General features: G+C 36.4%; 1 protein-coding gene and 1 pseudogene across 1 annotated transcript in view; both read left to right on the plus strand.

Annotated features, from left to right (window-relative positions):
* LOC127841004 (uncharacterized) overlaps nucleotides 1-11,207 on the plus strand; it is a 12,402-nt gene extending 1,195 nt beyond the window's left edge. Inside the window, 7 exon segments of the mRNA XM_052369487.1 lie at nucleotides 893-1,187; nucleotides 3,130-3,297; nucleotides 3,617-3,790; nucleotides 5,414-5,566; nucleotides 5,912-6,017; nucleotides 6,493-6,614; nucleotides 9,661-11,207. Of these exon segments, the coding sequence (XP_052225447.1) occupies nucleotides 893-1,187; nucleotides 3,130-3,297; nucleotides 3,617-3,790; nucleotides 5,414-5,566; nucleotides 5,912-6,017; nucleotides 6,493-6,614; nucleotides 9,661-9,951 (1,309 nt within the window). The 3' untranslated portion in view covers nucleotides 9,952-11,207.
* A 653-nt stretch (nucleotides 11,208-11,860) lies between these two features.
* LOC127840345 (uncharacterized) lies at nucleotides 11,861-21,057 on the plus strand (annotated as a pseudogene).
* Nucleotides 21,058-23,041: the final 1,984 nt, after the last annotated feature.

A 23,041-nucleotide genomic window follows, 5' to 3' on the forward strand; every position in this document is an offset into this window, starting at 1 on the left:
CGTTATGTTCTTCCACCCATGGAAGTGGTGATTATGTTCTTTTATCCGTTTAAGTGGTGGTTATGTTCTTCTATCGATGTAAGTGGTGGTCATTTTCTTCCATCCATGTAAGTGGTTGTTATGTTCTTCCTGCCGTGTAAGTGGTTGTTAGGTTCTTTTATCCGTGTAAGTGGTGGTTATGCTCTTTCATCAATAACAGTGGTGTTTATGTTCTTCCATACATGTTAGTGATTGTTATGTTCTTCCTGTCATGTAAGTGGTTGTTTTGTTCTTCCATCCGTGTAAGTGGTTGTTATGTTCTTCTATCCGTGTAAGTGGTGTTTTGTTCATTCTTCACTACTTAGATATGCAATTCGAAGTGTGTGTAGTCAATTTAAAAATCAATTTAAGAAAGACCTTTCTTACCAGGTTCAAGCTTTACAGGCGTCCTTTTTAACTTTTCGATACTGATGAGCATCAAACATTATCAAGCACGGACAGCCTGTGAGTTATTCGCAGGCTGCCATGAATTTATGCTAGATAACCATATTGATAATGCTTCTGAATTAGTAAGGGTTAAGTTCTGTGACACATTAAAAGTCCTGATTCCCCACCTGATAACTCTTTCGATGAATTAATATAGGGAAAATTTTAGTTATTAAACTTTTGAATGTTAAAATCAGTTACGTAAATAAATGCCTTTGTTTACATATTACTAGTATGTGCCAAGTTGTATCTATTTATATCTGGATATTATAAACTTGTAGATCTTTTCAATTGGTGATTGCAAGTCGAATGGAATTGTAAGTTATTTTTATCCATGAAACAAAACACAAACGCTATCATGCAGTATGTCACAATTTGAAGCCAACATAGGCCGCACGTGACCAAAGCCGCTTTCTTTATTATCTAGGGACATGTATCTAAAGGCTTTTATGATACCTCCCGATTTCGACGACACCTTCGTCAACCTAGGACTTGGAGCTCTTTTGGCAGAAATGAAAGAAGAATTTCCCGCAACGCATGCGCAATGGCGATCTCAGAATACCAACGTCACTTCCGTTTTCGACGCGTTAAAACTATACGCATATCGCCCAAAGTCGAACGACTCCAATATTAACGCTATAGACAGCCGAACGTATTTTTACCTACGTCACTTCCTGCAGCAGGTTCCTAAAGACGAGGATGTCGCGCTGGTCCCAACATGGGTAAAGTACATAACATTATATTAGCATTATGGTCTGTACGTTATAAGGACCGTGTGTAACAACGTGATCGCTTGATTATGGATTTGAATACTAATTCATGTTGAAATAACTGCAACTATATCAGCATTTTTCTAGCACTGTAACGGACATATTCAAATTAAAACCCTTGTAATATTGTCTGTTTAATGGTCATAAAAAAAAAATTATCCCACTTTTACAGCGAAATCGGTTGATTAAAGCCCCGTTGATTAAATTTCATCTATAATCAACTGCAAGGCTATAATCAATGGCACGAAATGACGTCATCAACTGCCGAACCGGGACTACTTTTTCCCACGCACCTCGTCACCTGTATTTGCCAAGTGCATCAATAATAAAAACAATCTCAAATGTTTGTCAATCTTAATGACCTTAAAACAAAGGAAATTAGCAAAAACGAGTTTTTTGTCATTTATTGTCATTAAAACCTAGTATTAGGTAAATTTAACACTATGCAAATAGGTTCTGTTGTTGTTGCTCCCCTTTGAAGAAGTCAGTTCGAGTTGCTCCCCTTTGACCGTAGAAAACAATCGTCTGGACCAAGAAATCCTGTGTTCATTTACAAGCTGTACTCGGATATGCGTCCATCTGATTTTTCTTCAAAGCATCTTTTCTACCTGGCAATACGCACAAATGACACTGCATCCCGGTGATTCTTGCGTCAACAATTGGGTGTCAACAAGTTAGGTCAGATGCTGAAGGCCATGGCAAAAGACGCCGGCTTTCTCAAGCACAAGAGAATAACGAACCACTCAGTTCGCAAATTACTGGTCCAAAAACTTCGAAATGCAAACATTCCACCCACTGAAACCATGGCCATAACAGGGCACAAAAATGTCCAGTCCATAACCAATTATTCCAACATATCTGTTGAACAGCAGCAAAAGTGATCATTCTTGCTCAGTCCAGTAAATGTTACAATCCAACAGATTCCTCTTGTTCACCTTCATGCACCGAAACTATGGCCGAAATGCAGCCTAGACAACCACTGTCTACCGTCGAACAAGTTGATCTTGATGTTCGCCCCACCCAGTCACTTCACCAGCAAATGTCTTTCTCTAGTTCGAACAACTTTGCCTCACAATTCTTTGGTGCCACTTTCAACATTCAAAATGTTAATGTACATAATTAGCTTAAATCCAAGTAATCTTTGTTATTTCGTCACGAAATAACCACATATTATAACAAAGAAGCAAATATTGTGCACCTCGTGATCGACTCGATAGTTTGATATCGAAAGTGAATTGTGTGTGGTGTTAGGCAACGTTGTAAACAAATGTAGTTCCTTTTATATAACAACTTAATGTCATATTGATATCATCAAACTTAAAGATTTGCCATTCAATATGATAAAAATTGTAATTTATAACGCTCGACACTTTGTTACAGAACGATATTCTGATTTAAAAAATGATTATTTGATCAGCGGTTATTTTTGGAACGCGGAGTAATACACTGACCTTGGTTACACTACAGTCATTATCAAAGTACGACAAACACTCAAGAAAACTTATTTTGTTTAAATAAAAAAAGTTTACCGAATAAAAAGTGGGATAAATAGAATAATAGGTTAGTGTTGATTATAGATCAGGTTTATCATGCTCGGCACGAAAACGAAAAAGCACTCGCCAAGGCTCGTGCTTTTTGTTTTCTAAGCCTCGCATGATAAACCTGATCTATAATCAACACTAACCTATTATTCTCTATATTTCACATTTCAATCCACATAACTTTTTTTTTCTTTCAGACAATATGTACATTACGTCAACATTAGCAATATATTTCAAAATATAATTATGTTCAGAGGATAGCTAATTGGATCACAATTAACATTTGTATTTGGGGAATTCATTCGTCCTATTTATAACAATTATTTGAGGTTGTTTCATCGTTTTCATGATAGATTCAAGACGTTGATGACGTCAAAGAGTGGGGAGATCGCGGCGTCAAGATGCCGTTCCAAACCAACAACGTTGACGTAACCGTCGCCGCAAACTCCGTATTTGGCATCACGACTGCAATCCTCAATGACGTTGTCCCAGCAACCGCACTAGATGACCCAGATATCATGGTATATAGACATTTATAATAATGCTGGACCAATGTTTTATGTAACTTAAATCAAGAAATTATTGTGACAAATTTAATTTATTCTCGTGAAAGCATCTAATTACAGACGAATATGCCTGCAGGTCTTCACATATATTTACCTTTATTCTATAAACGCTCATCAAAGCATTGATCAACATATAAATATGACTGCTGGTATTCAAAATGTTTAGCTTATTTACACATTCATACTAAACTGTAACAATAATATGGATAAAGTAATACGCGTTCTAAAGACAAAAAGAATACCTATGATCATGATGAAATTGGCATTATTTCAGCAAATTTACGTCAACACATCTAATCTGATTGCCTATATGATCGAGACAAACTTCAGTTCCCGTCCTGACCTTGCTCTTCTCTACTACCCGTCCGCTGTTGAGTTCTACTGGTTCGTGGCCAGAACCTACGGAGAAATTACCAGGAAAGAGCATAATGGAGTAATACCGCACCCAGTAAGTAAGAATTAGGTCAATATCCATGTTTTAATATGCGATTCGCTGGATATCGAGTACCATGTTCTAGTTTAGCTCATAAATCTGTTTAAGGCAATAATTGTATTTCAACAATTGTGTTCGGAACGTGAATGTGAATGTAACATAAATGTGTTTTCTTTTGAATTCTATAAACATACCCTCATATATTTTGTTTTACATTGTGTATTGTTACGGCATAAATATGCAGTCTACGCATACTATTCATACTGTGATACAGACGCAATGCCGACAAGTCAATAGAAGAACAAAGGACCAGACGACTATTTCAATTACGACGACACTTTGTGTTTGTATATCCAATGTGGCAACTCATGAACATAATGTAACCTTTGTGTTTGTATATCCAATGTGACAACTCATGAACATAATGTACCCTTTGTGTTTGTATATCCAATGTGACAACTCATGAACATAATGTACAATGTGTTTGTATATCCAATGTGACAACTCATGAACATAATGTACAATGAATTTAAAGAAACAAAACAGTATTAGCTCTTATTAAATACAGGGCACTTCTCGCCTTATTTAAAAAAAATGAAATTATGTAACTTAACGACGATATGTATTAGACAATTTGCAAATCCAACCACAATCTTGGACTTGTACAATTTGGTCCGTTCACTTTTAATGGTTTCTTAGTAGATTAAACCGTGAAGACATGCATACAAAGAGTCGCTTATAGATGACTGGCCATTAAGTAAATCTTGCCATACCTTGGTAGTATTATATAGAGAATAACAGGTTACTGCCTGATCGTTTTGTAATATATCAGGCGAGGCTTAGAATGATATAACGGCGAGGCTTGCCGAGGCTGTTATTTTATTCCTGCCGAGCCTGATATATTACAAAAAGATCAGGCGGTAACCTGTTTTTCTGTGTATTATACCTCTACGTCCCCGATTTCAAAGAAATAATGAAAAATATCACTAAAAGGCTGCAGTTTTAGCGGGAAAGAATATGACTTTTGTCGTTCGACGTGTTATTAATAACGTAATGAGCACGCGCGCTTATTATTTTTTGCTGTTTGTGTTGCGTTTTGTGTTTAACATACATTACATCTTGGTATCAAATTGTTTGTTTTGTTGAATCTGATTCGCTTTTACTACAAATGGCTACGTTATAGTTGATACCGAGTAATATGACCATCCTCCACACATGACTGATATAAGAACTTCCTGTTGACCATGATATAAGAAAATATATCAAGCAACGTTATATCAGGTAGATAGCAATGCGGTGGTATGGTAAATGTTCTTTTATACAGATTCTTGCTCAAGTCAAGACACGTCTTAGCTCTGTAGGTGTACTTAATGTTTCTTCCGCACATATTCTTGCCGAAGTCAAGACACGTATTTTTTGCTATGTATGAGTCCTATATGTTCTTCCTTACAGTTTCTTGCTGAAGTCAAGACACGTCTTAGCTCTGAAGGTATACGATATGTCATTCCTTACAGTTTCTTGCTGAAGTCAAGACACGTATTTGCTCTGTAGGTGTACGATATGTTCTTCCTTACAGTTTCTTGCTGAAGTCAAGACACGTCTTAGCTCTGAAGGTATTCGATATGTCCTTCCTTACAGATTCTTGCTGAAGTCAAGACACGTCTAAGCTCAGCCCTGCATGACCACATGACCTCCGATTTGCTGAACCAGACCCGACTGGACGATCAAGGTCACGCATACGTCGACGATTTCCTCGGGGACGGAGATATGGACCACAACAATAATACAGTGGTATACATATATACGCGAATATTGTTCTCTCTTTTTACATATTAATTGGTTACAGTTGTAAGCTTAATAATAACTTATATCTCGGTGTAGCTTAAATTTTATGTGAATTGTTCTATAATTGGTCAATTTAACAAAGATTACTTTAAAGACTGATATAACGATTCAATAAAACAATGAAAACACAAAGTTAAAATCGTCTAAACATTATCATATTGATGGTGAGACAACCTATCAATAAAAAACATGATGAAACGGAACACTATAACATTCTTGGGACAAAATCGATGCATGCTATCCGATCTAAAAGTTCGACAATACGACAACAAGTGATTCTTTAACCGCCAGGTACGTGGACAAGATCGCCTGTTTACAACAGGTATGGCCATCAACGCCCTGCTGAGCACGTGGACGGTCTTTGATGATGAAACGAAGCACCTGTATTGGGAACATGGTAAGAGGCAATGCGGAAGTTTATTTCTTATATAAAAGAAATATTTGCGTCTGCATATGTGCTATGATTACAGACAATCAATGTTTCAAATAAAATACAACTAGGTAAATATTGTTTTGTTACAATAGAAAAACATACATAGCACACACCGAATAAGTACAAGACAATCGGCATATACATGCGCCTTGCTTTGGGAAAACAGAGCTTAACGCGTGTGTGTAAAGTGTCGTCCCAGATTAGCCTGTGCAGACCGCACATGATAATCTAGAAATAAACATTCCTCATAACCTGGATTTTTGCTTAGAAGAGACTTCCTTTACACGGAAAATACCATACAAGCGGAAAGCGTTCTCCAAGATTAGCCTGTGTGGACTGCACAGGCTAATCTTGGAAGAAATTTACGCACATGCATTATACCCAGTTTTCCCAGAACGCGAATCAAATTATATACGAAAACGTGTTAAACTTTCTTCAGACACCCCACCGGAAGTGAAGGACACGGTGTCGAGGTCAGTGTCCTTCCTACAAAAAAATGTCCTCAGCAACCAATTCCAGCCATGGAATGCCTTCTTTTCCGGATCTGTTAAAGGGTCCACGGTATAATTTTTATTTAATTAATTCTATTGTTTGCAAGGTATTTTAATATTGTTTGCAGGATATTTTCGTATTGTTTGCAAGTAATTTTCGTATTGTTTGCAATGTATTTCCGTATTGTTTGCAAGGTATTTTCGTATTGTTTGCAAGTTATTTTCGTATTATTTGCAGGGTATTTTCGTGTTGTTTGCAAGGTATTTTCGTGTTGTTTGCAAGGTATTTTCGTATTGTTTGCAAGTAATTTTCGTATTGTTTGCAATGTATTTCCGTATTGTTTGCAAGGTATTTTCGTATTAATTGCAAGTTATTTTCGTATTATTTGCAGGGTATTTTCGTATTGTTTGCAGGGTATTTTCGTGTTGTTTGCAGGGTATTTTCGTGTTGTTTGCAGGGTATTTTCAGATTGTTTGCAGGGTATTTTCGTATTGTTTGCAAGGTATTTTCGTATTGTTTGCAAGGTATTTTCTTATTGTTTGCAAGTTATTTTCGTATTGTTTGCAAGGTATTTTCGTATTGTTTGCAAGGTATTTTCGTATTGTTTGCAAGGTATTTTCGTATTGTTTGCAAGGTATTTTCAGATTGTTTGCAGGGTATTTTCGTATTGTTTGCAGGATATTTTTGTATTGTTTGCAGGGTATGTTTGTATTGTTTGCAGGGTATTTTCGTATTGTTTGCAAGGTATTTTCGTATTGTTTGCAGGATATTTTTGTATTGTTTGCAGGGTATGTTTGTATTGTTTGCAAGGTATTTTCGTATTGTTTGCAAGGTATTTTCGTATTGTTTGCAAGGTATTTTCGTATTGTTTGCAAGGTATTTTCTTATTGTTTGCAAGGTATTTTCGTATTGTTTGCAAGGTATTTTCGTATTGTTTGCATGTTATTTTTGTGTTGTTTGCAGGGTCTTTTCGTATTGTTTGTAAGGTATTTTCGTATTGTTTGCATGCTATTTTCGTATTGTTTGCAAGGTATTTTCGTATTGTTTGCAAGGTATTTTTGTACTGTTTGCATGTTATTTTCGTATTGTTTGCAGGGTATTTTCGTATTGTTTGCAAGGTATTTTCGTATTGTTTGCAAGGTATTTTCGTATTGTTTGCAAGGTATTTTCGTATTATTTGCAGGGTATTTTCGTATTATTTGCAAGGTATTTCGTATTGTTTGCAAGGTATTTTTGTATTTGTTGCAAGGTATTTTCGTATTGTTTGCAGGGTTTCCATGCTAATGAGGCATATCGTTTCTCTAATGTCAGTCAGTAAGTCCGTGACTGTATGAATTCGGACGTTTTGGTCCCCTGTCTCTTACTGGACCACTTTATATTGTATCTTTACCAAAATTTATAAAATGTGTGTTAGCATATGATGCAGGTCAAGTTCGATACCCAGCTGAATTCGGAGTTATGTCTCTTGAGTTATTGCCATTTTTTACTTTTTATAGTTAATTTTTTCCGGGTATATCTTCAAACTTAAAGACATATCACCTTGAAACTTTATATGAGTCGCGTTCTGAGAAAACTGGGCATTATGAATGTGCGTAAAGTGTCGTCCCAGATTAGCCTGTGCAGTCTGTACGGGCTAATCAGGGACGACACTTTTCGCTTTTATGACGTTATTTGTTAAAAGGAAGTCTTTTCTTAGCGAAAATCCAATTTGGGCGGAAAGTGTCGTCCCTGATCAACCTGTGCGGACTGTACAGGCTAATCTGTGATGACACTTTACGCACATGCATTATGCCCTTTTTATGCGTATATACTTTTCAAAATAAATTCACAAGATGACTGTCCACTCATTGGTATGCATAGTGGCATTTAGCAGGTACATTCTGGTACGATAGATGCATGTCTTGATTTTTATTTTTTCTATGCGGTTTTCATGTTAAGAATGTATCACAATATTTGTAAAAACAGTATATGTTTTCATTTAGAATAATTTGTCCACTTCTATCCATGTAAAGGTTCTCGTATTTGTATATTTTCTAACGTTTGTGTCTCGAAATGCACGTAAAATGAATTTCTATTAAATGATCGATACATTTTTATATATAAAGAAATTCCTAATAAACTGGCTTGTGCGATGATGTTTGGTCGTGTAAAACTGGCTTGTGCGATGATGTTTTGTCGTGTTAAACTGGCTTGTGCGATGATGTTTTGTCGTGTAAAACTGGCTTGTGCGATGATGTTTTGTCGTGTAAAACTGGCTTGTGCGATGATGTTTTGTCGTGTAAAACTGGCTTGTGCGATGATGTTTTGTCGTGTAAAACTGGCTTGTGCGATGATGTTTTGTCGTGTAAAACTGAAATGTCCGATGATGTTTTGTCGTGTAAAACTGGCTTGTGTGATGATGTTTTGTCGTGTAAAACTGTCTTGTGCAATGATGTTTTTTCGTGTAAAACTGGCTTGTGCGATGATGTTTTGTCGTGTAAAACTGGCTTGTGCGATGATGTTTTGTCGTGTAAAACTGGCTTGTGCGATGATGTTTTGTCGTGTAAAACTGGCTTGTGCGATGATGTTTTGTCATGTAAAACTGGCTTGTGCGATGATGTTTTGTCGTGTAAAACTGGCTTGTGCGATGATGTTTTGTCGTGTAAAACTGGCATGTGCGATGATGTTTTGTCGTGTAAAACTGGCTTGTGCGATGATGTTTTGTCGTGTTTAAAACTGGCTTGTGCGATGATGTTTTGTCGTGTTTCGACGTAAAAGCAAATGAGCCGCGCTCTGTGAAACTGATCTTATTGCATGTGCGTAAGTGTCGTCCAAGATAAATGTGTTAAGTCCATCCACACTGGCTAATCGGGGACACCACTTTCCGCCACACAGGCTAATCGGGGACACCACTTTCCGCCACACAGGCTAATCGGGGACACCACTTTCCGCTTTTGTGGCATTTTTCATCGAACAAATGTTGCTTTTTAATGAAAATCCAGTCTTAGAGAAAGGTGTCAAACCTGATTAGCCTGTACACATTGCACAGGCTTATCTGAGACGTCACTTTACGCACGTGCATTAAACCCTGTTTTTTCCCGAGCGTGGCTCAAATGTCGCGTCTGGCTACTTGCAGGCGCTGCCTTTTTATTACCCGATTAACCGAAACAGCCTCACACCAGGGCAGAAACCACATGGTTACCAAGACATGATGGTCGCTGTAGAAGGGATCATAGACGAAAAAGAATATCAGGAACTTATCAAGAAGGGTGTAGATGGGCATTCTGTTCCCATAGATTTCCATGGTTACAACAACTATCCGGACTACTGGCCGTTTTGGAGTTCTCAGCCGTACACTTATGTGACCAACATGCTGGCTTTGTCCAAATTTTCAAACACTTACGAATTGTCCGTAAAACATGAATAAAAAATGCAATAATGTATTTAAATGCATGTAAATGTGTAAAATCCGCTGGGTAGGATATAACTGATATGACCAAAATAACCGCTTAGCTATGCTGTAATACATGTGTAAAATCCGCTGGGGTTGATGTATCTTATAATGTATAATAACTTTTGCAAGATGTAAAGTTGAATGAAGTGTGTTTATATCCTAAAATCTGTTAATATGAGTCGCGTTCTGACAAAACTGGGCATCATGCATGTGCGTAAAGTGTCGTCCCAGATTTGCATGTTCAGTCCGCACAGGCTAATCAGGACGAAACTGTGCGCCTAAATTGAATGTTTGCTTAGAAAAGGCCCATTTAAACGAAAAATGTCATAAAAGCGGAAAGAGTCGTCCCATATTAGCTTGTGCGGACTGTGCAGGCTAATTTGGGACGACACTTTACGCACATGCATTACGCCCAGTTTTCTCAGAACAAGGCTCATATAAACAGCTATGTTTTAAAATTTTGCAGTAGTACAAGATGTGTTTATTTCAAAATGGCGCATGTATGTGAATCACTAAATGACACTTAAACCACTTTTCGAAGGTTTATGTACTTAGACAAAACTGAAAATTTAAAATTTCAAAACATAATAGCACTTTTGAGATTGCCCTCCCATGTTGTATTTATAAAAAAAGACTAGTGGATCAAACCAAACCATTAAAAGAATATTTTAATGTTAAATTAAACATTAAATTGTGTACACCTAATAAAATCGAAGAGGAGTTCCAATTTGATCTAAGATGTTCTTTATATGACAAATTTAGGAAACAAATATACCTTATAGTTACATAAAAAGATCAACTTTGTTTGTATCTTAAAACTTATTGAACGAGATAAGAAAATCTAGTTTATTCGTCTAAATAATTTCCTATTCAAAACATTTATTATAAAATAAGAGCCGATAAAATATACATGTATGGTAGAATATCTTCTTTTTTTTCCTAAATTGATGTTTTGTATATAGTATATTACTGCATAATTTCAATCACCTTAAATTTTCAGGTTACTTGTTTAATACAGAACAACTCTTCTCATACATCCTACATTCTCATGAAAACAATTAAGTAAATTTAATTGTATGTATTTACTTTCACTTTTTCTTGTTATGTGTGTTGTTTCTATTTTGACGTATGTGTTTGTACATGTATGTTGGCATAATTACTTTACTGTTTATGACGATGAGCTGTACATGCTTAACACTTAAATAAACTTTCTGTTACTATATTTATAACGCACTGTCTCGTATTTTCAAACAATAGTATGACATTGTGTTTGCGTGTAAATTTAACTACTGTTTAAAGCGGTTTGCAAAGCATGGGCGAGTTTCAGTTTAAATGCTCGTATGGGAAAATTTGACAAAGATATAGAACAACTATTTGCATTGCGTATTCGTTGACCTTATACGGAAAAGATTTTGATATAGACCTGCTTTTAAGACCTAGATAGGAGACATTTCAGATAAGCGTGCCAGAATCCCTAGGAATGAAAACTATGTGCATACAGTAGCAATCTGTGATCAAAGTCTGAACGGTAAGAAAGGCTGATGTCTGGGTCAGACGGGCAAGTCAAAATTGAGCGGCCTTCCAGAACAGTACGACGTTATCTGATGTAAACGAAAAGTTTAATATTCTTGTTAAATAAAATCGGTCGATTTCGGAACCTTTATAACAACACGCACGATTCCAATTCATTATAGTTTAAATGAACTTCTATGTAATCAATGTTCTTAACCCTTTTAGCGCTGGAACCGAATTTTGAAGGCCTTTGCAAACAGTTTGGATCCTGATTTGCTACTTTTCAATGTAGTTCAATTTGATGAAAAGTTCTTATTTTTAAACTTTCAGATAGCGTATCGCGCTCAAATGAAGTCAATGGTTTACACTAGATAAATCTCATAACCAGTTTATCTTCAACACACGTACATATGTTACTTTTATGGGCGTCAATGTTCTTTTTCAGTGTAACCCGCAAGTGGAATCAAAGTATGAAAATGGATACTCATCTAAAGATCATGTGTAAATGTCAACAGTTGTTTCTAATTCATGTCGCGATCACGGTGTTAATTCCCACTTCACATGCTGAAAAATTGAGTAGAAATGTAGCAAAATCTACCGTTGAATCCTTGTTCAATATCGTTACGTCAGAGCAAGTGAAACGAGACACTCCCTTTATTCCACCGCTGTTCTGGGAAAAGAAACGCGGAATGTGGGAGAGTGACGTAAGATTTTATTTCCATGGACACGAAGAATTATTCCTTATGCGCGAGGCGTTCAAAATCTATGACGACAACATGTTCGCGACTGCGTGGATTGCGTCATGCATTCTCGAGTCCTTTCGCTATGGAAACGGACCGAAGCCAACTGAAGAAGCCATGACCGCCGCGGTAAGGTCAATCGCAGAATACCACGACAAAAACGTGAACTATTCTAATTCGCTGATGACGTTTTGGCCTCAGAAATACAACGCAACCTTTAAAGCTTGGTCAAGCTATCCGTACAATCTGCACCATTTCTTCGACATTGCTGCATCCACAAATTTTTCGGCGTTCGAACAATTTTTGGATAAAATTGGTCTGCATGATATTGAAGTGATCATGGCAAGGCTTCTTGCTTCTGTGTACGTTGACTTAAATTAAATTATGTAGAAAGCAAAATATTAAAACGTTCCTTTTTTCCTTTCAGTTAGGTTTCCCTTTTTCGTCAAAAATGTTATTAAGAAGTACAAAGCTAATTAAATGGGTTCCTTTTTTCGAGTTTTCGGTTATATAACAAAATTAGAAGTTTGTGAGTCTACGTAATGAAAAAATACACAACTTCATCTATTAAATTAAAAATATTGAACGTTATATGGTAGGTTTAAAAGATATTTTATTAATATTTTTTTTCCTTATTCTAATACTTTCAGAAACGGCTATTTGCACGCGTTCATGATACCACCTGACTTCGACGACACCTTTGTCAATCTAGGACTTGGTTCGCTGCTGGCGGAAATGAAAGACGAGTTTCCTGAGACGCATGCGCAATGGCAATCTCAGAATACGAATGTCACGTCCGTTTTTGACGCCTTAAAGAAATACGCATATCGTCCAAATCGAATGATAGTAATATCAATGCTATAGACTGTAGAACCTACTTTTATCTACGTCACTTCCTTCAGCAGGTTCCCGAAAATGAGGACGTAGTGTTGGTCCCCACATGGGTAAAATGCTTTTCAAAAATATATTTTTTTTCTTTAAGATTTCATTTTTTTAAACTTTCTCCACTTTTTGTTATAGTACATACAAAATTAACATGTAAAGAATCACTGTCTTTAATTATTAGTTATAACTTACTATTATTTATCAAGCTGATCTAATGGAGCGTTTCTCACATTGTAGTAGACGCAGGGTAATAATGCTAACATTGTAGTAGACGCAGGGTAATAATGCTTACATTGTAGTAGACGCAGGGTAATAATGCTTACATTGTAGTAGACGCAGGGTAATAATGCTTACATTGTAGTAGACGCAGGGTAATAATGCTTACATTGTAGTAGACGCAGGGTATATAATGCTTACATTGTAGTAGACGCAGGGTAATAATGCTTACATTGTAGTAGACGCAGGGTAATAATGCTTACATTGTAGTAGACGCAGGGTAATAATGCTTACATTGTAGTAGACGCAGGGTAATAATGCTTACATTGTAGTAGACGCAGGGTAATAATGCTTACATTGTAGTAGACGCAGGGTAATAATGCTTACATTGTAGTAGACGCAGGGTAATAATGCTTACATTGTAGTAGACGCAGGGTAATAATGCTTACATTGTAGTAGACGCAGGGTAATAATGCTTACATTGTAGTAGACGCAGGGTAATAATGCTTACATTGTAGTAGACGCAGGGTAATAATGCTTACATTGTAGTAGACGCAGGGTAATAATGCTTACATTGTAGTAGACGCAGGGTAATAATGCTTACATTGTAGTAGACGCAGGGTAATAATGCTTACATTGTAGTAGACGCAGGGTAATAATGCTTACATTGTAGTAGACGCAGGGTAATAATGCTTACATTGTAGTAGACGCAGGGTAATAATGCTTACATTGTAGTAGACGCAGGGTAATAATGCTTACATTGTAGTAGACGCAGGGTAATAATGCTTACATTGTAGTAGACGCAGGGTAATAATGCTTACATTGTAGTAGACGCAGGGTAATAATGCTTACATTGTAGTAGACGCAGGGTAATAATGCTTACATTGTAGTAGACGCAGGGTAATAATGCTTACATTGTAGTAGACGCAGGGTAATAATGCTTACATTGTAGTAGACGCAGGGTAATAATGCTTACATTGTAGTAGACGCAGGGTAATAATGCTTACATTGTAGTAGACGCAGGGTAATAATGCTTACATTGTAGTAGACGCAGGGTAATAATGCTTACATTGTAGTAGACGCAGGGTAATAATGCTTACATTGTAGTAGACGCAGGGTAATAATGCTTACATTGTAGTAGACGCAGGGTAATAATGCTTACATTGTAGTAGACGCAGGGTAATAATGCTTACATTGTAGTAGACGCAGGGTAATAATGCTTACATTGTAGTAGACGCAGGGTAATAATGCTTACATTGTAATAGACGCAGGGTAATAATGCTTACATTGTAGTAGACGCAGGGTAATAATGCTTACATTGTAGTAGACGCAGGGTAATAATGCTTACATTGTAGTAGACGCAGGGTAATAATGCTTACATTGTAGTAGACGCAGGGTAATAATGCTTACATTGTAGTAGACGCAGGGTAATAATGCTTACATTGTAGTAGACGCAGGGTAATAATGCTTACATTGTAGTAGACGCAGGGTAATAATTCTTACATTGTAGTAGACGCAGGGTAATAATGCTTACATTGTAGTAGACGCAGGGTAATAATGCTTACATTGTAGTAGACGCAGGGTAATAATGCTAACATTGTAGTAGACGCAGGGTAATAATGCTTACATTGTAGTAGACGCAGGGTAATAATGCTTACATTGTAGTAGACGCAGGGTAATAATGCTTACATTGTAGTAGACGCATGGTAATAATGCTTACATTGTAGTAGACGCAGGGTAATAATGCTTACATTGTAGTAGACGCAGGGTAATAATGCTTACATTGTAGTAGACGCAGGGTAATAATGCTTACATTGTAGTAGACGCAGGGTAATAATGCTTACATTGTAGTAGACGCAGGGTAATAATGCTTACATTGTAGTAGACGCAGGGTAATAATGCTTACATTGTAGTAGACGCAGGGTAATAATGCCTACATTTAAAAAGGTCAAAATTGAAATCAGCTATGATTCACATTTACTGCCCATGATATAATTATAAATCGTTATTTTTCTTTCTTATACATCCACGGTGAACTGATCATATTATGTGGTATATTCTCATGTTATTCGTAAAACTGATCAACTGTTTCAGATTCAAGACGCTGCCGAGGTCATAGAGTGGGGTAAGAGAGGTGTTGAGATGCCGTTTAACACAAACAACGTTGACGTAACTGTCGCCGCCAACTCCGTGTTTGGCATTACGACGGCAATTCTAAATGACGTTGTACCAGCAACCACACTGGATGACCCAGATATCAGGGTAACGATCAGTTAAACTTGGACCACGCAATGTATTTGCTAAAATAATTGGAAAGGTCATTCTTTAACATACAAGCTTTTGTTGAAGAATAGCATTTTTCACAATATGAAATCTGTTTCCGTAATTAAATGCAAGGAACGTGGACTACTTGTATATGTTATATATCATTTATATCGTTATGACCGATGTTTCGACAGGCACAATTTATTTACTGTGCCAAACAAACTCTTTGTTTGCGTATTCAAAACGTGAGATTCATTACTTTTCTTGTGAAAACAATCACCTTTCCAATAAAATATCTGGTGAAAAATTATGTTAAATTTGAATCTATTGTATGGAGGTGATTAATAAATTACATAGTTAACAATACTGAAGTTTTTCGTTGAGTTTTATCGCATTGGCTCGTATAATACATGACACAATCAACTCGTGCGATACAACCCATAGAAACAGCACAATCACGCAGTAAGCCGTATTTAGCAATTTGCATTTAAGCAAATAGAATATGCCTCTTCCAGGGAAATCAACTGGCAAACTTACTATAAGTGTTAGAGTGTTGCATATTATACAATCCGTTATATCTACTTTGATACTGCAATCCACATGGTCGCTTTGTTCTCTTTTGCCTGCTGTGAATACATACTCTCCGCTGTCAAATAAAGAATAGGCTGCGTTTTTTCAACCACAAACCCTATCGGCTTTCCTCTTACTATACAATATGAGTTTTTCTTAATCTCAAGCGATTGCGTTTCATCTGTTAATAACGATTGTTTTCCTTAATTAAGTTATTAAAAGCATACTTATTTATTTTGCATTGGGAATACAGTATAAGTAAAACACAATTCATTGACAAATATAAAAGGATTGAAACGAAATAAATAAATTCTAAGTTTGTTTTGCTCTCCTTATTGGCCTTATTAGCAAAAAACAACAACACTCGTTTTCCTCCTACAATTGACGACAATCATCTTTGAATTTGCTATTGTATTTACATTTTACTTATGTTGTTCCGCCATCAAATTCTCGTATTGCATTTATGGCTCAATACCTTACATTACCTTGCCGTGGCTTTGTCAACTGTAGTTAGGTCCTTTACTCTTGCTCAGCGTCATCTTCACCTGTAAAATATAGCCGTATTAAAAGATGTTAACCGCCATACGCACTGCATGTTTTTTTGTTCTATTCACAGCAAATATATCTTAACACCTCCAATCTGATAGCGAATATGATCGCAACAAACTTCAGTTCCCGTCACGACCTAGCTCTACTCTACTATCCGTCCGCAATAGAGTTCTATTGGTTCGTGGCCAGAACCTATGGCGAAATAACCAGGAAAGAGAAAACTGAGAAATTACCACACCCGGTAGGTGGGACTTGAAATAAACGAACATGCCCTGGCTACAGTAGGTAAGGACACAATAACTTTTACAAAGTAATCACCATAATATTTTTTTTCGTTTTTTGTCGGATACACACGGTCATTCAAGCATATTTACGTTGCGAAAAAACAAACAGGTAAAGACTTAGCAATATTACACATGTTAACGGCATTTGTTTTGCAACGACGTTTAGCATAAACGTCCGAAATATAAGTGTCCTGTTTTGAAAACGGTTTTTAGCCATTCTTGGACCATTTGCGATGCGAGGCCCCGTTATTTTGTCCAGTCAGACGGTAAATATTGTAATGCAAAGCAAATAATGCATAAATGAAAAAAACAACATTATTATTAATACAGGCAAAACATGTTTCTTGTTTTCCACAGCTTAAAACCCAGGTCGACGTTTATCATATTGGTTTGTATCTGATCCATATAAGACGCTAGTGTAACTTATTGTTATTGTATAATGTCATTCAGGTACTCGAAGAGGTGAAAGAACTATTGAGTGCCGTCTTGCACGATCACATGACTTCAGTATTGATCAACCAGACCCAGGTGGACAGTCGGGGAGATATCTACTTTGACGACTTTGTGGGAGACGGTGATCTGGACCGCAACAACAACACAGTGGTAAATATGGTTTCATGGTTTTATTTCAGAATACATTAGGCTTGAAGCCCATGAGTACACATACATGTAACACAAAATGTAGTCAACAGTGGTCAACGACATAACGGCATACACATATATAAGTTTTAGCAATATAAATTTATAATTATCAATAGCAAGAATGTGCAACTCTTAAGACACACATATTGAAAATAAACAGCTATTTTTAAATATTATTGCTGCTTCTTGCAGTCCACAAACATACACATGCGCATGTTTGCCGTTAATTGCTTCTAAAAATGACTATCTATAATAGAAGAAATGACTGCTGCAAAATATCCGGGGTAAAGGGTGTAACTAATTCATCATGCGGTAGGGTTTTTAAGATCCATAAGTTAAGTGACTGTGTTGTAAGCTTTTATGTGCATTTTTATTCAATATTGAAGGTTTTTCAATGATAATTGGTATATAATACTAATTTAAATAGAAGCTTAGTGAACGCTGGTTTTTGCCGGCTAGTGTTCATTTGTTATTTTGTACCTTAATATAGTCTTCTAAATTTTCAATCAAATTGCAATGACATCACCTTTTTTCTCAAACTTTCAACTTTGTGTTTGCAAAAAATACATATTTTAGCAAACAGTCGTTTATTTGAGTTCCGAATAAGATGTTTTGCTTATTTAATTGCTACATATAGGTACGCGGTCAAGATCGCCTGTTTACCACAGGTATGGCCATCAATGCCTTGATGAGCACGTGGGCGGTCTTCGATGAGAAAACAAAGCATCTGTATTGGGAAAAAGGTAGTTGAGACTTCAAGAAAAGCAAATTACTTCAAAACTGAGGATAAATCGGTATTAATACTGATGGAAAATCGTTGACAACAATAAAACTAAAACAGTTATATAAGCCAACTAGAAATTTTGTTTACGAAGATAATAACTAATATCCGACTTCCCATTTTTTCTTACAAATTATTTTTTGCAGACACCCCCGATGAGGTCAAGGACACGGTTTCGAAGGCAGCGTCTTTTCTTCATAACAATTTGTTCGGACTCACATACCAGCCTTGGAACGCCTTCTTTTCTGGTTCTGTGAAAGGTTCAACGGTAAATGTTTTACATGCTATGTTTTATGCGACTGTTATATTGCACATGGTATTTTAGTGAAATTCCGACAACACCGTCCACGCAACTCTGTATTTTGTTTAATTACACATGTATATGCAACATTATAATCGATTATTTTTTATACACAAAATATGAGAATGGCCGGACGACGGGGACACTCAGTTACGCTCACAAAGAAACTTAAAATGACTTACTACAATCATTCTCTTGAAACATGATTTTTGATTTGGTATATCTTTTTAACACAGACGTATTGCCATTAATACTAGACGATGTATTCAATAATGTCAGTGACCACACTAATTACAATACCTAGTTGTATTACGCCACACAAGACTGTCAGCTACATATATCATAACAATTCTCAAGACTGGCAGTTACACATATCATAACAATTCTCAAGACTGGTACTTACATATATCAAAACAATTCTCAAGACTGGCAGTTACACATATCATTACAATTCTCAAGACTGGCAGTTACACGTATCATTACAATTCTCAAGACTGGCAGTTACACATATCATAACAATTCTCAAGACTGGCAGTTACACATATCATAACAATTCTCAAGACTGGCAGTTACACATATCATAACAACTCTCAAGACTGGCAGTTACACTTATCATAACAATTCTAAAAACTGGTAGTTACACATATCATAACAATTCTCAAGACTGGCAGTTACACATATCATAACAATTCTCAAGACTGGCAGTTACACATATCATAACAATTCTCAAGACTGGCAGTTACACATATCATAACAATTCTCAAGACTGGCAGTTACACATATCATAACAACTCTCAAGACTGGCAGTTACACATATCATAACAATTCTAAAGACTGGCAGTTTTGCATATCACTACAATTCTCAAGACTGACAGTTGCACATATCATAACAATTCTCAAGACTGGAGTTTCAATATCATTACAATTCTCAAGACTGGCAGTTACACATATCATAACAATTCTCAAGACTGGAGTTTCAATATCATTACAATTCTTAAGACTGGTAGTTACACATATCATAACAATTCTCAAGACTGGTACTTACATATATCAAAACAATTCTCAAGACTGGCAGTTACACATATCATTACAATTCTCAAGACTGGCACTTACATATATCAAAACAATACTCAAGACTGGCAGTAACACATATCATATCAATTCTCAAGACTGGCAGTTACACATATCATAACAATTCTCAAGACTGGCAGTTACACGTATCATTACAATTCTCAAGACTGGCAGTAACACATATCATAACAGTTCTCATGACTTGCGGTTACACATATAATTACAATTATCAAGACTAGCCGTCACACATATAATAACAATTCTCAGAACTGGAAGTTACAAATATCATAAAAATTCTCAAGACTGGCAGTTTCACATATCATAACAATTCTCAAGACTGGCAGTAACACATATAACAATTCTCAAGACTGGCAGTTGCACATATTACAATTATCAAGACTGGCAGTTACACACATCATAACAATTCTCAAGAAAGGTGAACTACGGTTCATGAAATGCATGTTAATAAATGTACCCAACCTAACTTCTGGTAGTTTTTATAGTCTAACTGATAAGATGGGTAGAGTGAAAGTGTTGAAATTTAGGATCTCAAATAGAAATATTAACGTTATAAATACAACTCCAGTGAGTTAGTTACAATACAAATAAATAAGAGATGTTCACTAATCAGTGTAACATTTTAACGGCTCATGTTTTTGTAATAACTTTTTCACAGATTTGTAAATAATGACTTGTCGCCTTGCCATTTATTTTATCAATATTATTTTTGGGGGTAATTCTTATATACCGGTATTTTTTTAGACAGGGCCCTCTTACCCGATGAACCGAAACTACATTACCCCAGGGAATCCCAGAGACGGATACATGGACGCTGTTCAAGGTATCATAGACGAAAAGACATACCAAGCCCTTATCAAGAAGGGAGTGCATGGTCGGCCCGTGCCTATTGATTTCCATGGGTACAACAACTATCCGGATTACTGGCCATTCTGGAGCTCTGAACCGTACACCTATGTGACCAACATGCTGGCTCTGTCCAGATATGCGAACACGTATGACCAATACGAAAAACTGTAACGATTTGAGATGTACGTTCGCTGACATTATGCCACGCTGCTGGCACTTAGTATATAACCAGATTTAAAATCCATTTGTGACGAAATAGAAACTGATCAAAAACAAGTCATTTGAAACAAAAGGTCACGTTTTACATTTGTACGCATTTCATTATTTTGCTGCAAATGTATTATTTATGGTTTTCAACATTCAAAATGTACGTAAATAAACCAACTACATGTATAATTTTTCTGTTTATATTAAATGGAATTCACATAACAACAACGAGTTTGAGATAAAAATAAATAAGATTTTGACGCAAAAACTTGATTTCAAAACATCAAATCCTCTTATTCTGATATTTGAAAAAAGCATGCGAAGAAGTATTGATGAAAAATATGTATATACAAATTAAGACGTTATTACATTTATAAATGTGTAATAATGCAAAACAAATACATAATAACGCAAAACAAGGCGTGATCAAGCGAAATGAAATCTTAAAAACGCACACCAATGAAATTATAAGGAGGGATAAGGTCGCATTATCTATAATAATTACCCAACACACAAGCGCAATCATGCGGAAAGCGCAATCATGCGGAAAGCGCAATCATGCGGGAAGCGCAATCATGCGGAAAGCGCAATCATGCGGAAAATGTGGAAAACGCAATAATACGGAAAGCGCAATCATGCGGAAAGCGCAATCATGCGGAAAGCACAATCATGCGGAAAGCGCAATCATGCGGACTAAAATGCGTAATAACGAAAAATAAAGGCATTAATAAGTGGAATAAAAGCAAGCGTATTAATGCCAGACGAAGGCATAACAATGCGAAACAAAGGCTTTACATGCAAAACAAACGTCGCAATAAAGGCACTATACAGTAAAATAAAATCGTACTTTCGATAACAAAAAATCATAATAATGCGACACAAAGGCGTAATAACGAAAATTAGATGCGTGATAACATTTAATAATGACCTAAGGCGTAGAATCGAATAAACTTAATGCAAATCAGTCGACAGATGAGACAACGTGTCCTATCATAATGACCTAGACCATGTTTATTTCAGATACGTTTTTTCTGAACTCCTTAAATATGAACATATGCGTATATTATATGCGTATATGCGTATATTATAACAATGTGTAAAAATATACCTGTATTTTATAGTATATTGAACATTGAATATCAGAGGAGAGATTATCGTGTACACATCTTCTTGTCTTGCAATTAAAGCGGCCTATAGACGACACATACGGTGTTTTATGTTAACAAGTTCCATAATCTTTTCTGGGCTAGGCTACACCAAAAAATACTGGGTCGCTAATGTAGGTGGACAGATATGATTTTATTTTGCTATGCAGACATGTCGCACGCGTCATTATAACGCAAGTTTGCCAAACTAAACTTTGGTGGAAAGTGTGAAAAGTTTGGCTGTTAATTTTACCATGTTGATGGTTAGGCACCGTTTGGAGTTCAAAACTGAGATGTTACCTAAAGCCAGCTGCCTTCTGTATTTGGCGACGGTTGCATACCAATCTGTGTAACCCGACAACTATATTATCTGCAACAGAACGGCTTTTACTCATATGGAGAGTTATGGTAGGATGTCTTTGATGAAGAGTTTGCAGCAGTAGTGTTTGCCCTTCGGAGACCGTCTAATGAAACACGGACGCCCCGGTTGTGCAGGTAGGACTTTTTCTACCGGCACGTGTTGCATAATATACCACAGAACATTCGCTTTATAAACAGTCCGTTTTTCCATTTTTTGACGGCTTTATGTAGATCAATTTTTGAAGCGTTCATCGTCTTCCGCACATGGAATGCATCTTCTGTAACATGGGAAAGGCGTGTTGTTTTGATCTGACCTGTTCTTTAGCAGTCTTTTTCTTGTGTAACGATGCTCTCTGTCATCCGGCACAACTGCATGCTTACCAGAGTTCGTCTGTAACTCGGGAATATCGAAATGGCCTTCCCTTTCTTCAGGACATTAATCCTCTGTGCCGTCTCTCAGAATTGGAATACGTTGCCATGCGACCAGCTTGCGTTGAAGATGTTCAACTGCTTCTTGGGATTGTATACCCGATCTCATTTCATTGAGTTATTGTTTAGCCTTCTTCGTTTCATCTATTATGATATCTTTTGTCTTGGCTTCATGCGCGTTGTTGTCTTTAAAGGTTGTTTTTTTTCATTCTTACTGTCGGATTTCTTTGTCTATCGAT

Source organism: Dreissena polymorpha, chromosome 8, assembly GCF_020536995.1.
Source record: "Dreissena polymorpha isolate Duluth1 chromosome 8, UMN_Dpol_1.0, whole genome shotgun sequence".
Classification (NCBI taxonomy): domain Eukaryota; kingdom Metazoa; phylum Mollusca; class Bivalvia; order Myida; family Dreissenidae; genus Dreissena; species Dreissena polymorpha.